This window comes from Dysidea avara, chromosome 1 (genome assembly GCF_963678975.1).
Source record: "Dysidea avara chromosome 1, odDysAvar1.4, whole genome shotgun sequence".
Classification (NCBI taxonomy): domain Eukaryota; kingdom Metazoa; phylum Porifera; class Demospongiae; order Dictyoceratida; family Dysideidae; genus Dysidea; species Dysidea avara.
In genome coordinates this window covers 10,918,804-10,933,449 of record NC_089272.1, presented here as the reverse complement: position 1 = coordinate 10,933,449, position 14,646 = coordinate 10,918,804, and the positions used below count along the sequence as shown (strand labels likewise).

At 37.2% G+C, this 14,646-nt stretch overlaps 1 protein-coding gene and 1 long non-coding RNA gene across 2 annotated transcripts; one reads left to right on the top strand and one right to left on the bottom strand.

The window, feature by feature from the left end:
* Nucleotides 1–942: 942 nt before the first annotated feature.
* Nucleotides 943–9,077, bottom strand: LOC136256116 (probable outer membrane protein pmp6). The gene is made up of 3 exons (XM_066049059.1): nucleotides 7,000–9,077; nucleotides 6,673–6,807; nucleotides 943–1,512 (listed from the first exon to the last, which is right to left on the bottom strand). The coding sequence occupies exons 1-3, from the start codon at nucleotides 9,002–9,004 to the stop codon at nucleotides 1,136–1,138; spliced, it is 2,517 nt and encodes an 838-aa protein (XP_065905131.1). The 5' UTR covers nucleotides 9,005–9,077; the 3' UTR covers nucleotides 943–1,135.
* A 1,166-nt stretch (nucleotides 9,078–10,243) lies between these two features.
* LOC136248480 (uncharacterized) lies at nucleotides 10,244–11,265 on the top strand. Its single transcript, XR_010697757.1, has 3 exons — nucleotides 10,244–10,465; nucleotides 10,654–10,811; nucleotides 10,856–11,265. It is a non-coding gene; the product is annotated as an uncharacterized lncRNA (long non-coding RNA).
* Nucleotides 11,266–14,646: the final 3,381 nt, after the last annotated feature.

The window sequence follows — 14,646 nt, the reverse complement described above, 5'->3', positions numbered from 1 at the left end:
TGCTGACAGTGTCAATTTTCCACTACACAGTTGGTATACTTATACTAGAACTTATACACATACTGTAGTGTTATTAGCAAAAGTAATTGTAGTGATTCTATTTGTAATCTGTGGTGATCATAGGATACTATCTCCACAAGTAGTGTAGCATTTTGGACTTGTTTTGAAGTTCTTTATAACTAGCTAATTCACCATCTATTCAATAACCATACAGAGCATCATATGACCCACCAATCCTGGAGCAGTGGTCATGGACTGTTTATGACAGCCAATACTGATCATGGAGTGATTTAGATTTATCTGTGATTTATACCAGTCTTGTAAAATTTGGTCACATAATATAAATATACATGTGTGCCAAGTGGGCTGCTTTTTTTATAGTGAAAGATTTAATTTATCAGGATAATTAAATCTATTTTATTATTGATCACCATTCCATACAAGAAGGCTACTGAAAGCCTTAGTAGCTAGTAGATATATAGTCAGAATCTACACAGTAATGCGTTAGAAAAAAATTCCCAGACTATTGCAGACTGCAGTCTAGGAAAATTCACAAGGAGCTACTGATGCATTTGTGATTTTAGATGCAGTACTTGTGGGGATCAGTCTATTTGCATTCTAGCTATTCAGTAGTTCTTTTGTTTTCCTCTCAGCTATTATGCTCAATACTTTGCTCTATTCAGTATGTTACTTTGCCATTTCAAACTATACAGCTACTACTAGTAACGGTCCCATCCCTTTGTCAATGTGACTGTACATACCTCAATCTTGAGATAGTATAGTTTTCCAATAGGAAAAAGCATGGGATTTCATCATGTGTGCATGTTCTATTAGAGCATCTTGATCTTTACATGGAAAATAATTTATGTTCTCATTAAAAACCACACCTTACATTTTGCAGCCTATTCTTCTACAAGTTATTTTTCCTGAAGGATTGAGTGATTCCAAAGTACATGTACATTTTAATACTAAAGTCTCAGTTAAATCAGCCACTTGTGTCAAAAGGTATAGATATATAATGCATACTTTAAAAACTACTTAATAGCAGAAAACATTATGTGCACATGTATAATAGCGAAATGTCAGTGTTAGCATAAAAGAGTCATTTTTTTCTCTGCAATAGACACTAAATAGCTTATTTCTTCCCGCTTTTATCAGATGAAACTGCCATAACATCGACTTTTCCTCTATTCTTAATATACTTGATGTATACTAGTCCAGCAATAACCACTAAGACAACTGTTACAACTAGAATAGGAACTATTACTATCACAGCAATGACACCGCCTGAGAGACCTTCTGAATCCTCTGCCTCCGTGCATCTGTACGATCCATTTGTATTAACACAAGTACTAGGGCATGGATTGGTAATAACACACTCGTCGATGTCATCACAAGCAAGTTGGTCTGAATTGAGCATGTATCCAGTTGAACAGGAACAGAAGTATGAGCCATCTGTATTATTACATGTTTGCTGGCATCCTCCATTATCAGTTGCACATTCATCAATATCTGTTTGAATATACATGTCCAAAATCAATAGTATGCTCATAACATTCAATGTAATATTCAGTGTGCTGTTTTGACCTGATGGTATCTTGGTATACAATAGTGGATTTGCATGCTCATGCTCAGCGGCTAAGGGTTTGGAGGTTCTTGATTCAAATGCTGGCAATATTGTTTGTGAATGCTACCATAGGATCAGCAATGCAAAAATATTGTTATCTACCCTAATTTTTGCTTGAATAATACCAGAATGACGTTCATGTTTGTCTTCTGGTCACAAAATATTAACTAAAGCATTTCCTCCTATGCTTGCAATTGATAATACCCTCCAGTAATCTGTATCAACTTATACGTAGTATAATCTGAATTTGTGCTCAGCTCAGCTTTTGGAGATAGCACAGCTCACATGTGGGACTTTAGCAAAATTATGTACTCCTCATCTGGCAACTCAAAGTTTGTTATCACAATTTTTTTACATTATATTTCAATTTGTTTGTTCTCCACAGATATGAGCTGTCAAAGTTTGATTTTTCTTTCACTTTTTCTTGAGTCTATGTGGGCCTTCTTTTTGCACACTTTTCAAAACTTGCTATAAAACACAAATACAAAATTGGATTACTTTGAACTCTAGTGACACTATGAAGGTGAATTAATGTACTAAGTTTGCAAGGAATCTGATAAGTGTCCATGGTGCTATATATGTACATTTATTCACAGTTGAGTTTCTATCATGGCAACTTGCTTATAGGAATAATTTGATATTTGGTATGTACATAGGCTAGCCATCATAGCAGTGCTTTCTGATTGCTAGAAAAACAAAAAAGTGACAGCTACAGAGTTACAAAGCAAAAACTAAACAATTATAAATTATGCATGGGGTTGAGATACTTTGATAGAACAGTCACCAAGAGACAAAATACTGCATGAAAAACTTACCAGAGTTCGAACCAGGGACCTCCATACTGAATTTAGCCACTGAGCCACTGCTATCACGACTATTAATTCTAAATGAATATTCTAATTGATCAAACATTGTGGTAGTACTGTTTAAGTAGCAAAAGTGACATGTGCGACAAAAAATATGTCACCTTTAAAGTCATTATAGAGACATCTTACATGACTAAAATCACTTCTACAGAAAAATCTTATAGTCCATCTAACGTCAAATACAGCATTAAAAACAAAAAAACGTTTACCGGCAGCCAGATATTGAAGCTTCCAAACTCAAATTTTCGCCTGCCTGCCTGCCCACCTGCCCGCCTGTCTGCCTAACCACAGTCGTAAGGCTGGAGGCCAAACAAAGCAGCACACGACTACCATTTTACGATACAACAACAAACCCACCAGTGGCATGTGCCTTTGTGGTCCGAGAAATGTGTGCCCTCTGCACCTTGTCTTTCCTTTTATTTTCAATCAGACTAGTCTTTGTCCTTCTTCTTGCAATGAAACCATCATATTGAAGCATTGATTTTTCCTATCAGCACTTTCCTTGAGCAGTATATTTAGATGCCACAAGCTTATTTAAGCGCTTACACTTAGTACATACCTGTAACTTCATGATTGGTTCAAGACCACACTTTTTAACGTGATCTTGATTGATTTATAGCAATCAAACACCAAGACCACACCTCTTAACACTCTACTTACTTGATCATGATTGGTCTAGCTGTATTCATAATGAACGTATAGAATAGTGATACACCCCCTGGGAGGTGAAAAACTGATTCAAGATTTTCTAATACAGCAGTCACCTAATAAAACAGCCACGCGTGTATAACTAAACAAACTAATATTAATTTTAAAATGAAGTAGAGATCCAAGTGATAAAAAGTAGTGAATCAAGAGATGAATGATGGTGTTTCAGCATAGCTTGGTGAGAATTTAGCATTGAACAAAATTATTGTCATAAATATGCCAATGTATAAGGGTTTTTCTACCAAGTTATGCTGTATTACTATCATTCATCTTTTGCGCGCTACTTTAATCACTTGGATCCATACTTCATTTTAAAATTAATAATTTTTAATATACTAGTAATTAATAGATCCACCAATGGAAATTCTAAGATTGTTCTAGAAAATTTGTGACTGGGCCTGAAACAATAGGGCATGTGGGCACAAACTACATTCCATCATACAATGGAGTACTGGAATAAACTATTTTTATTGTGCAACCTGTATTATAAAGCCAATTGGTTGCTTAATAATTTCAAAGCCATAGCATGGTACAAAAAGTTATGGGCAATAATAATAACTAGTATATTAAAAATTATAAATTTAAAAATAAAGTAGGAATCCAAACAATAAAAAGCAGTGAAACAAGAGAAGAACAACGGTAGCTATTACAGCATAGCTCGGTGGGAAATCCTTACTTTGGCATGATATAGACTTTATTTTGTGTTCAATGCCAAAGTAGGAATTTCCCACCGAGCTATGCTGTAATAGCTACCATTGTTCTTCTCTTGTTTCACTGCTTTTTATTGCTTGGATTCCTACTTTATTTTTAAATTTATAATTTTTAATATACTAGTTTGTTTAGTTTTTTGTTAAGGCATACAGCTAGCTATAAACATGTGACTGTTCTATTAGGGTGACTGCTGTGTTAGAGTATCTCGAGGCAGCCTGCAAGATGTCCGCGTGCCAAAAAGGGGCGTGGTTTCGATCGATTATAGAGCATGTTGAGTCATTTAACCTTCCAAATTGAAGGTGTGTGGTCACTGAAATACAGCTAGTGCAAAAGGGGTGTGTCATTGTGGTTTCAATCGATAGTTCGATAATGCGTAGAATAGACGATATGCACACTCTATTACTCGAACAAAAAATGATCAATTAAGCGTAGACGGCGCAAAACTCGACGGTAACTTAAAAGCGGAAGTCCCATACAAAAGTATGGGAAGCAAATGCGGCTCGAGCAATAACTCACCACTCGAGCTACGGACAGGCCATCTCGCTTGCCATACACTTCTTTTGCACGGAAAGAAGTATATGGCAAGCGAGATGGCCTGTCCGTAGCTCGAGTGGTGAGTTATTGCTCGAGCCGCATTTGCTTCCCATACTTTTGTATGGGACTTCCGCTTTTAAGTTACCGTCGAGTTTTGCGCCGTCTACGCTTAATTGATCATTTTTCGTTCGAGTAATAGAGTGTGCATATCGTCTATGAAGAATGGGCGTGATCTTGTGACCTATCATGAAGCTATCTAGTACCAGTACCTCCGTACAGTACCCTCCGTCATAGATTATATCAGTAAGGAATATAATCTATTCATCCATACAGTAGCGTAGTCTAAGCCTAGTCTCGCGTGGCCAGACCCTTTCCGCGCAGCCGCTTATCGATTGGAAATTATAAGCGCCGCGGTACAAGGGTCTGGAATAGTTCACATACTTAAAAATATCTACAATCCCCAGTGGTTGGGGAGTGTAAATTGGCTCTCGCGATCCCTTAATCGCCAAAGTAGTCTGATTACTGAAGTAAGAGCTGAAGAAGGCCCCTGCATGGGATGACGAGTATCGATCCGTGTGGGTTTTGCCTTCTACCTGCTACTGAATCTTCAAAAAGTACGGCTGAATAAAGACAAACAAGCTCAGTTCATCTCGAGGCCAGGAAAGTAGGCGAAAGGCTTTAAGCGGATTTGCCGATCAGAACAGACTAAAGATTCAAGGGAACACACGTTGTATTCTGTACCTTTGTATCTTAGGTGTTACCCAGTCAATCAATTGTCACCAATAACGTGTCAAAAAATTTCATTTTCACGAACTATTCCAGACCCTTGTAGCGCGGCGCTTATAATTTCCAATCGATAAGCGGCTGCGCGGAAAGGGTCTGGCCAAGCGAGACTAGTCTAAGCCGGCGCCTTAAATAATCTTGTGGAGTCTATTACGCTGCTTAAAGAAAGTGTTGATACGGAAAATTAACGCCTCGATATGGTTTCGTTGGATGAAGAAGAAGACAAGCAGCCTGATTGAAGATAAAAGAAAAGACAAGGCGCAGAAGGAACACACTCGTCGGAACCCCAAAAGGCACATCCCACTGGTGAGTTTGTTATTGTGGCGTAAAATGGTGGCCGTGCGCTGCTTCGTTTGGGCTCTAGGCTTGCGACTGTGGTTAGTGAGTGAGGCAGTGAGGAGAAAATGCGAGTTTTGGCGACTTTTTTTAAAATTAATATCCGGCCACCTGTAAGGCCACTGCAAATAAATTCTCTGTTTCCCGTCCACCGCCCGCATCTGGTTACTGCCAGCTCTAAATATTCCATTATTCCGTATTCTTCCATTATTTTCCGATTATTCTTGCATACTGATAGGCTCAGTAAAAGCTATCTTGAAACAGTGTCAGCAGTGCTATCAAGTCAGCACAAACTTCACGTTTGTGCTATTTTTTGCAACTTACAAAGGAAGGAACAAGCTTAAGCATGCTTTTATGCAGCCTTTTTGGCAGTGCCAGACAATAATGGCTTGAAAAGCTAGCCAATCTTATAATGGAATAATGGAAATGGACCGCCCGCCCGCATGCAAATATGCCTGAATCCAGGACGGGAAACAGAGAATTTTTTTGGAGTGGCCTAAGCGTTTTGTTGTATTTATTGCTGTTTTATGTACTATATGGACTAGTATTATTCCGTAAAGGTAATTTTCGTCTTGTAAGGTATCTCAAGGATGATTTTTAAAGGCGGAATTTTTGGCGGCGCGCGAAAATTTCACCTGGATTCCTACTTAAACGATACGACTTTACCGTTTGATAGCTACTACCAAATGTCAAATAAAACAATACACAGTTATAATTTCGAATTCTATCTTCAATAATCATCACTGTGTCTGTAAATAAGAAGAAATGTTTGTAAAAACAAACCCCAAATTAAAAGGCTATGTAAAGTATTAAAAAGAGCACAAAAACAGCCAACCTGTGAAAAAGGGTGCCTTTAACAACCTGGATGAAAAAGTTGTGAAATCAAAGGTGGCAGCCAAAAAATGGCTGAAATGATGTTAGCATTAATAAATGTTAATAGCTATATAATGACTGTGTGCATTATTAACATTTATTGGCATTGCAGCCGTTTCTTGGCCACCACCTTTGATTTCATAACTTATTTCACCAGCCTATTAAAGGCCACAGCCTTTTTCCACAACTTGGCTGTTTTGTGAGTAATGTTTGCAGCATGGTGTCACTTCTTACCAATGCATATGTCTGAATCATTTGAAGCATAAGTGTAGCCATCCAAGCAAGTGCATTGAAAGTTACTGTCAGCATTGTTGCATTGGTGATCGTCTGGGCATGATCCAGAGCTGTTGGTCAAACATTCATCAGTTCCTATAGTCATTGAGTAAATAATAAGTTGTTCATAAAATTATTGCTTTATACATAATTATTTTGTGTCAAGTATTGATGTAGGACACACCTCATGGGACACACATACAGTACATAGTACATACACTATATTACACACACATATCTATTGTACTGTGGTGTATAATAATTTGCAAATACTTTAGTTTTACTTACCATACAATATGACATCACAAAATTCCTCGGGGAATAGGTTTTGATTTTCTGTGGCCATGTTACGAATAAAGCTGACACTAGTGTTTGATTCAAATGACACAGAAGACAAGTTAGCACAATACAAAGCTCCACCAGTTGATGCACTGTTACTAGTAAATGTTGCTGATTTTATGTCATCTTCAAATGACACGACGCAATAATTTTCAGAATATATACCACCACCAATAGTAGCAGTATTACTGATAAAAGATGTGTCTGATTCTTCTCCCAATAATACAGATGAATTATCAGTACAAAACACAGCTCCACCAGATACAGCATTGTTATTACTGAATGTTACAATTCTGGAACTTCTCAATGAGACACTACTCTGATCTTGATACATTGCTCCTCCATTGGTTGCATTGTTATTGGTGAAATTAACACTGGAATCTTCAGTGATTAATGTGTCTGAGTTTTGGGTGCAATACAGAGCTCCACCATTTTGTCCTGCACTATTACTATAGAATGTTACTGATGATGTACCACTGAACAAAACTCTAGTGCGGTTTGTATAAATTGCTCCACCAGAACGAGATGCACTGTTGTTATTAAAAGTTACAATTGAATTATCACTGAACGTTATGTTGGAGTCTTCCCTTAAGTAAATAGCACCTCCATCACTTCCAGCCTTGTTGCTATAAAATGTTGTCAATGAATTTCCATTTAGTAGCATACTGAAACAGTTGGGTCCATAAATGGTACCACCAGCTTCATTGGCTAAATTGTTAATAAATCGTGTGGTAGAATTCTCATTAACAATAATTCCAACAACATCACCCCCATACATGACTCCACCATTTAACCTGGCACTATTTTCGGAAAATGTTACATTTGAGTTTCCTGAAATCCTGACAGTAATATTTCTTCTTCCGCACAGAGCACCACCATTGTTAGCTGTATTACTGTTAAACATTACCATGGAATTGTGTGCAATCATTGTTAGTGAATCTGTCTCAGAAAATATTGCTCCACCATCTTCAACGGCACTGTTATTCTCAAAGATCACTTCCACGTCATTTCCAAATAAGAAGCTAGCACCACTAGACAAGTACATAGCTCCGCCGTTGCTGTTGGCTGAATTATTGATAAATTGTGTGCTGGACATGCTATCAAATGTTACATTGGAGTTATTGCAGAACATGCCTGCACCATTATTAGCCACATTGTACTGAAACAATAGAGTACCACCAAGAAGTAAGTCAGTCTGAGAAACTTGAACAGAGATCCCTATATTGCTAGTAAACACAGAATTTTTCAGGAAAAGGCTTCCATTCTCATCTCCATTAGAACCATTAATGTAAACCACACTTTCAGCTGGTCCGTTTGAAGTGAAGTTACAGTTATTAATCGTGAGCAGTGGCTGTTGATTTTCTCTCAAGGATGTGTAATACACTGCTCCACCTTGACCATCATACTCATTGTTATTTGTAAAATGACAATTGTTAATAGTCACATCTCCTGACATCATTGACAATGACAACACTTGTCCTGCTGAATCATTAAAAGTGCAATTTTGAACTGTGACCTCAGAAGAATTGTAGAAACTAATAACTCCATCAGAGTTGTTATAGCCACACCCTTGCCAGTTGATTCCTTCAATGGTCACATTAACAGAATTCACGAAGCGTACACTACTAGAATTGGTGCAGTAGATTGTAGCATTACCGCGTCCGGTTATTACCACATTGTCACCATTCTCTATCAACACGTTTGAAGACAGCGCTAGCGGCACAGTGCCAGAAATATTTACATATACGGTCACGTTTCTACCATTAATGCTGGTCAGCGCATCAACAAGAGTCCCAAAAATACAATTTCCAGTCGAGCAGCATTGTGTTTGATTATCCGAATTGATGGTCTGATCAGCATCGACTGAGTATACACAATGATTAGACTGAACAACTTCGATTAATATCCATAGTAACAGGAGGATTCCTTTCGCGGTAGTCTTTAAAAACGTCATGTCTGCTGTTCTAGATGGATATAGCCAGCAATGTTGACTGCCACGCCCATTTTTTCCAGTTATCTTGCCACGCCCTGAATCCATAGCTATAATAAGTTTCACTGCGCCCCAGCGCGACCATGCAGTCGGGCGACGAAAGACTACAACAGGACGCGTACGGCCTATGCAAACCCCTGAGCCTTCATTTCCTTATACTTTTGCCTGTTGGCTGCGAAGTTCCGGCCGCGGTCCCGGCAGTTGGAAGCGCGACTTTGCCAGGCTTGGTAATTGGTCAGGCATATAGCTAGCTATGTATGCAAACACTCGCGACAAACATGACAGGTTACATGTGATTGGATCTGCGAAAAGGAGTCTAGGAAACTCCTTAAATACGCCCCAGTGGATTTCCATGCAGGTACATGGAAGGCTATAAGCTTATATATAGCCTTCCATGTACCTGGAAATTCACTGGGGCATATTTAGGGAGTTTCCTGGGGTTCCAGAAATCCCCTTCGAAATTTGAACTTGTGCATGGGCTTGCAGCAGAGGAGGTTGGTCACGCGTCATAATCCTATGACGTGGAATTATGCAACCAAGCATTGTTCTATGTGTAAGGCTTAATGTCATTGTTCTATGTGTAAGGCTTAATGTTTAGCAGCTAAGAAAGTAACGCATTGTACTGAGAAGGCTTGTAATATCACCGGGACGCTCTGGTATGGAGTCGCCCTTTAAAATATTAACTAAAGATGTGTGAAGGTTGAATTAGTTCAACCCAACCCTCCCTTTGAGATCACGAGATGCTGAATGATGACGCGTGACCAACCTCCTCTGGGCTTGCAGCAAGAACATTAAACCATCATAGCTGGCAGCACTGACAAATATACACACTGATATAGCTACATAAGGATATGGGAATAGAGCAGAGCTACAGCATGTAATAGGAACTTGCGAAAAAGGGTTTAAATTTAACTAGTGCTGGGCAGCTCGTATTTTAGCTGTCCAGCACTTTAACACCTAATGCTGGGGGTGGTGACAAGGGCAGTTCATCTAGCCTGGGAATTAAAAAATAACACATAGTGGATATTGTGCCTGTACCGGTTAACAAGCATGAACGACTATTGTGCAGGCATAGTAGTATGGCACAGTAATTTCAAATGGATCAATTTGAGCTCCACGGGTAAATTTAAACTACAGACATTTTGACCACCTAAAGGTGATTGTATATAACCATGGTAGGTATTTGAACTAAATCAGTCAAAATAACTAGGGAAAGTCAATATAACTGTTCACTTAGGATGTTGAAATAACATATTTTGGTAATTTCAGTGTGTATTGTCAAGTCTATTATGGTAAAGATTAGATGACCAGCTAGCTACATGGTTAAGTTTACAGTACACTGGCCATTATAACATTTGTGTTACATCCCACAATAAAAAATGAACATGGAGAACATAGGTTTTATATAGAAATTGAAAACTCTGGGTATGTAAATATTATGTACTCTTGTTTAAAGTATTAAGTGCAGTATGTAACAATTATGGTGAAATAGATGGATTAATGTATATGTTATTACTAATGATGACTGGCTCATTAATTATTATATATAAATAACATTAAGCAAACAAAAATATTTACAAATATTTTGTGACGTGAGTTAATTTTACCGACAGATGGTTAAGATGACCATGATGGCAATGTTATTTCAACCACTTAGTTAGAGGTTGGAGAGACTATAAGACATCTGGGTAATATGACTATATCTTGTCGAAAACTCAATCAATGAGCATAATTATTTAGCTAACCAAAGACAGATTTAGATGATCATCAAGTAAGCCAATTATTATTGTTATTATTATTTAATTAATAACACAGATACAGTGGCAATCTAGTACATAATCCCAATACCAACCAGGTATATGGGGAAAGAAAAACAAAAACCTACAACAATATGAACACAATAATTATGAAGGTTGAACAGCAAGACAAATCCTCGAACAAATCAGTGTGTTCCTCATCTTATGTGAATTCTACAGAGGTGAATATTTTCTTCCTCAACAAGGCACATCTTTTAACAACACACTGGATTACTGAGAAACGACTTGACTGAGGTTGGAAGTGAACCAAAGAGTCATGGAAGGCTACTCGTATAAAGAACGTAACATGCCACAAGTAGTGAACACTGTGAAACAGGTGGTGTGAAAGTTTAATTTGTAATTGTTGGTTAGTTGTATGCTCTGAAACTACAGGAGTATCTTACTTGTAAATGTCAATCATTCAGCTTGTGACCCAGGTCATTCAGCTTGTAATCAAGATACTCTAAACAAGCATGCAGCCATTTTCACTCTTGGTGTAATGAATGCTGTGTGCGTCCACTATGCACTGGTAGGGATAGCATACAATATAATGGGCATTCCTCTATCTCTGGTACTTGATGTTATCCATTGTATCTCCTGTGTCCACTAATAGTGTTTAACTAACTTGCGAGGAGTGCAAGTTGCAAACTATGTGAACATGTCATATTATTAAGTGACATTTATAACTATATAATGTATACCTCAGATTCAGTTGCTGCTGACAAGAAAAAGTTGTGTACGTGTAGTAGACTCATATAGTAAGAAAGATCAACAATGTGTCAGTGGATTTACTGCTTGCTACTCACTCATACAAAACTTTCCAAACTATGTACTTATAGATTGTTTGCATAGTCATGTAGTGAAGTTCATTACCTACTTTTTATGAGGCAGTTTAACCACCACAGGTAAAGCTTGGTGATTTTTTCCCAACTAGTTTGTGCATTTTTAGGTGCTCCCAAAAATCAAATCAGCTATTAGGTTTGTTTGTGTCAGGTTGAAAAATGTAGTGAACAAGTAGCATGCAGATGCAGCTATACAAGTTTCTATAGATTTATGTGCACATTTGAACACTATTGTTAGAATACATGCTTTTTTTGTTTCGATTCCAGTTGGGTCACAAGTTGCAGAGGAAAATATTTTTTCCAGTTTATCATGCTTGTTAATAAGTTGAATGAACATATTGGCAAAAAGTCCTATCGTTGCATTATGAATTATTGTACTGGAAATTTTTCACCAACATAATATTATGTTCTGAGACTATTATATAGTCCAGTCTTTTATGTCAAATTTTAGGCAATATCATGATTTACTGGACCAAAGTACCAAACTTGGTACAGTTATTCCTTAGGATGTACAAAGTGATTTTAGAAGGGGTGCCACCACAAACGCACCCTGCACCCCTTTGTACGACAGCTATTTGTATAATCCGCAAAATTAAAACCCATTATGTTTACTATGTTGAATAACTCTGTTTTTTTTTAACACAATGCTAAGTTCAATTGTAAGTGAACAGTCCATGACATCCCCATAATAGTTTTATTGAAATATCATGGTTCAGTATAATGATAGATGGCTTAAACAAAACCATTCATTTAGCGAAAAATAAAATCGCTAAATTTTAAACATATCTATAGTATGCACTTGATCTTCAAAAACGATTAATAACTCAAGGATGTAATTACACACGATCTTGAAATTTAGCTCATTTGTAGTACTCATTGATGCACTAAAAATATTTCAAGATATTGTCGTTCAAATGTCTGACCCACTAATTACAGGCAATCAAAATTTTCACCATACATTTCCTATGGGGAAGCCCATAAAAGTACAATATCCATTACAGCTCTTTCCCAAATTTGTAGTGGAGCCGAACCACATATCTGTTGTTGACACCTTTGCTGTTACCACTAATCTCATCTGGTTGTCAGTCTCTTATGTCAAATTTTAAGCAACATCGTGATTTAGCTACTGGACCAAAGCACCAAGCTTGGTACAGTTATTTCTTAGTATAATAAAAGTAATTACAAAAGGGGTGCCACTACTTAATTATCCCCTAGCCCCCAATGGGAAAAAATATATAATTTAATGACATCATTTGCTCATTTGCAGGTGAAACAAATTATTTTCCATGTTAACAAGCATGTTTTTTAATTAGCAGCAGCTGCTTGTTCCTAGCACACTTTTATCTCCATGGTTTCAGTGTGGTGACTTGAGGTATAAGAAAAGAATTCTACAGTCTCTGGTATGGTTATTCATTACCTATTTGAATTGTTTAATGCTTTTTGGTACCACCTAAAACACTTTTATGGTCAACAACAATGCACTATTATTCTAATTAATGGCCATTTTTATTTTCTCGATTATATAGCAAGTATCTGGCTGTCCTTGTAGCCTCCTATGTACATTCAAGATATATCATCACTATGGAAACTTCTAGCATTGATTGGGACTCGTGTATTATTTGCAACAAATTAAAGTGGTGGTGATTTGAGGTGTCCTATAGATAGCTTGCAGCACAATGGAATGACCATAAACAACAACTTTCTTGATGCTGCTAATGATTTTCGAAGTCTAGATGCTTTGCCAACAAGTAAGTGAAAACCTTGCTGAATTATTTTACCAAAACAAGGCCAAGTGGCACAAATCTTGTTATCTCAAGTTTTCAGCATCAAAATTAAAAAGCAATTAGAGAAGCATGAATGTAGCTTTAGTGATGATGACGAAAGAGTGTCAAAGTGCCAGTATGTTTATAGTGATATTGGAGGGTTAAAGTGCAATGATGACTGTAAAAATGATGTAACACCAGCTGACTATAGTTTTTTTGTTTTATTTTTTAAAGAAAGAAGAACCTATAGTAGTGAGAAAATCCAAAGGAGGTAAAAACATCTATCTAGTACAGTACTCCCCCTAATGATGTATGTTGCATATTTTGTTCCATTTCATCTGGTAAATTGCATCAGTGTACTACTATGGGACTGGATTGTGATCTTCAAAAAATGTCAGGGGATCTTCAAGATACTGGATTAATGGCAAAACTATCTAGTGGGGACATCATAGCAATCGAAGCCAAATACCACTACAATTGTCATACAACTTACAAAAACCGTCACAGAAGTTTAATACGGTCTCAGCAATCTTGTGATAATACTTACATAAGTGAAGAAAAGCAAATATTGGCAAGATGATATGCTGAGCTCATATGCCACATTGAAAATTGTGTAGAGAATGGTACCCATATTTTAAAGCTTTCCCAACTACATAGTCTCTTTTTAGAGCACCTGCAGTGCTTGGGTTTTTGTAAAGATGTCCACAAAACAGTTTTAAAAAAGCAAATACTAGACCACTTTTCAGAACAGTATCAAGCACAGTCTGATGGAAAGAACTGTTTGCTTGTTTTTAATCAAGGGTTCAAAAATTGCTGAAAGAGTCAGCAAGTTTTCATGATTTTGAATCATAAGCATTTTTAATGACAAGTTGATGAGGAAAGAAATTTTTGATATATCATTTTTTCAATTCTCTGGAAATTTCGCTTCTCATTGCCAAGAAAACTCAGTACCAACTATACTTAAGACCTTTATATCAATGTTGCTTAGTGGACCTAACCTGCAGCATCAAGATGATCATGAATCGCAGGCTTGTCTCACCATTTCTCAGCTTATATGCTTCAATACCAAATCTATAAAATCCTGTGCAGAAAGCAATCGTCACTGTAAAGATAGGGAAACACCTCCTCTGTATATCGGCTTAAACATCCATACTCAAACAAGAAGTAAGAAGCTAGTAAGCAACCTACACAAATTAGGCATTAGT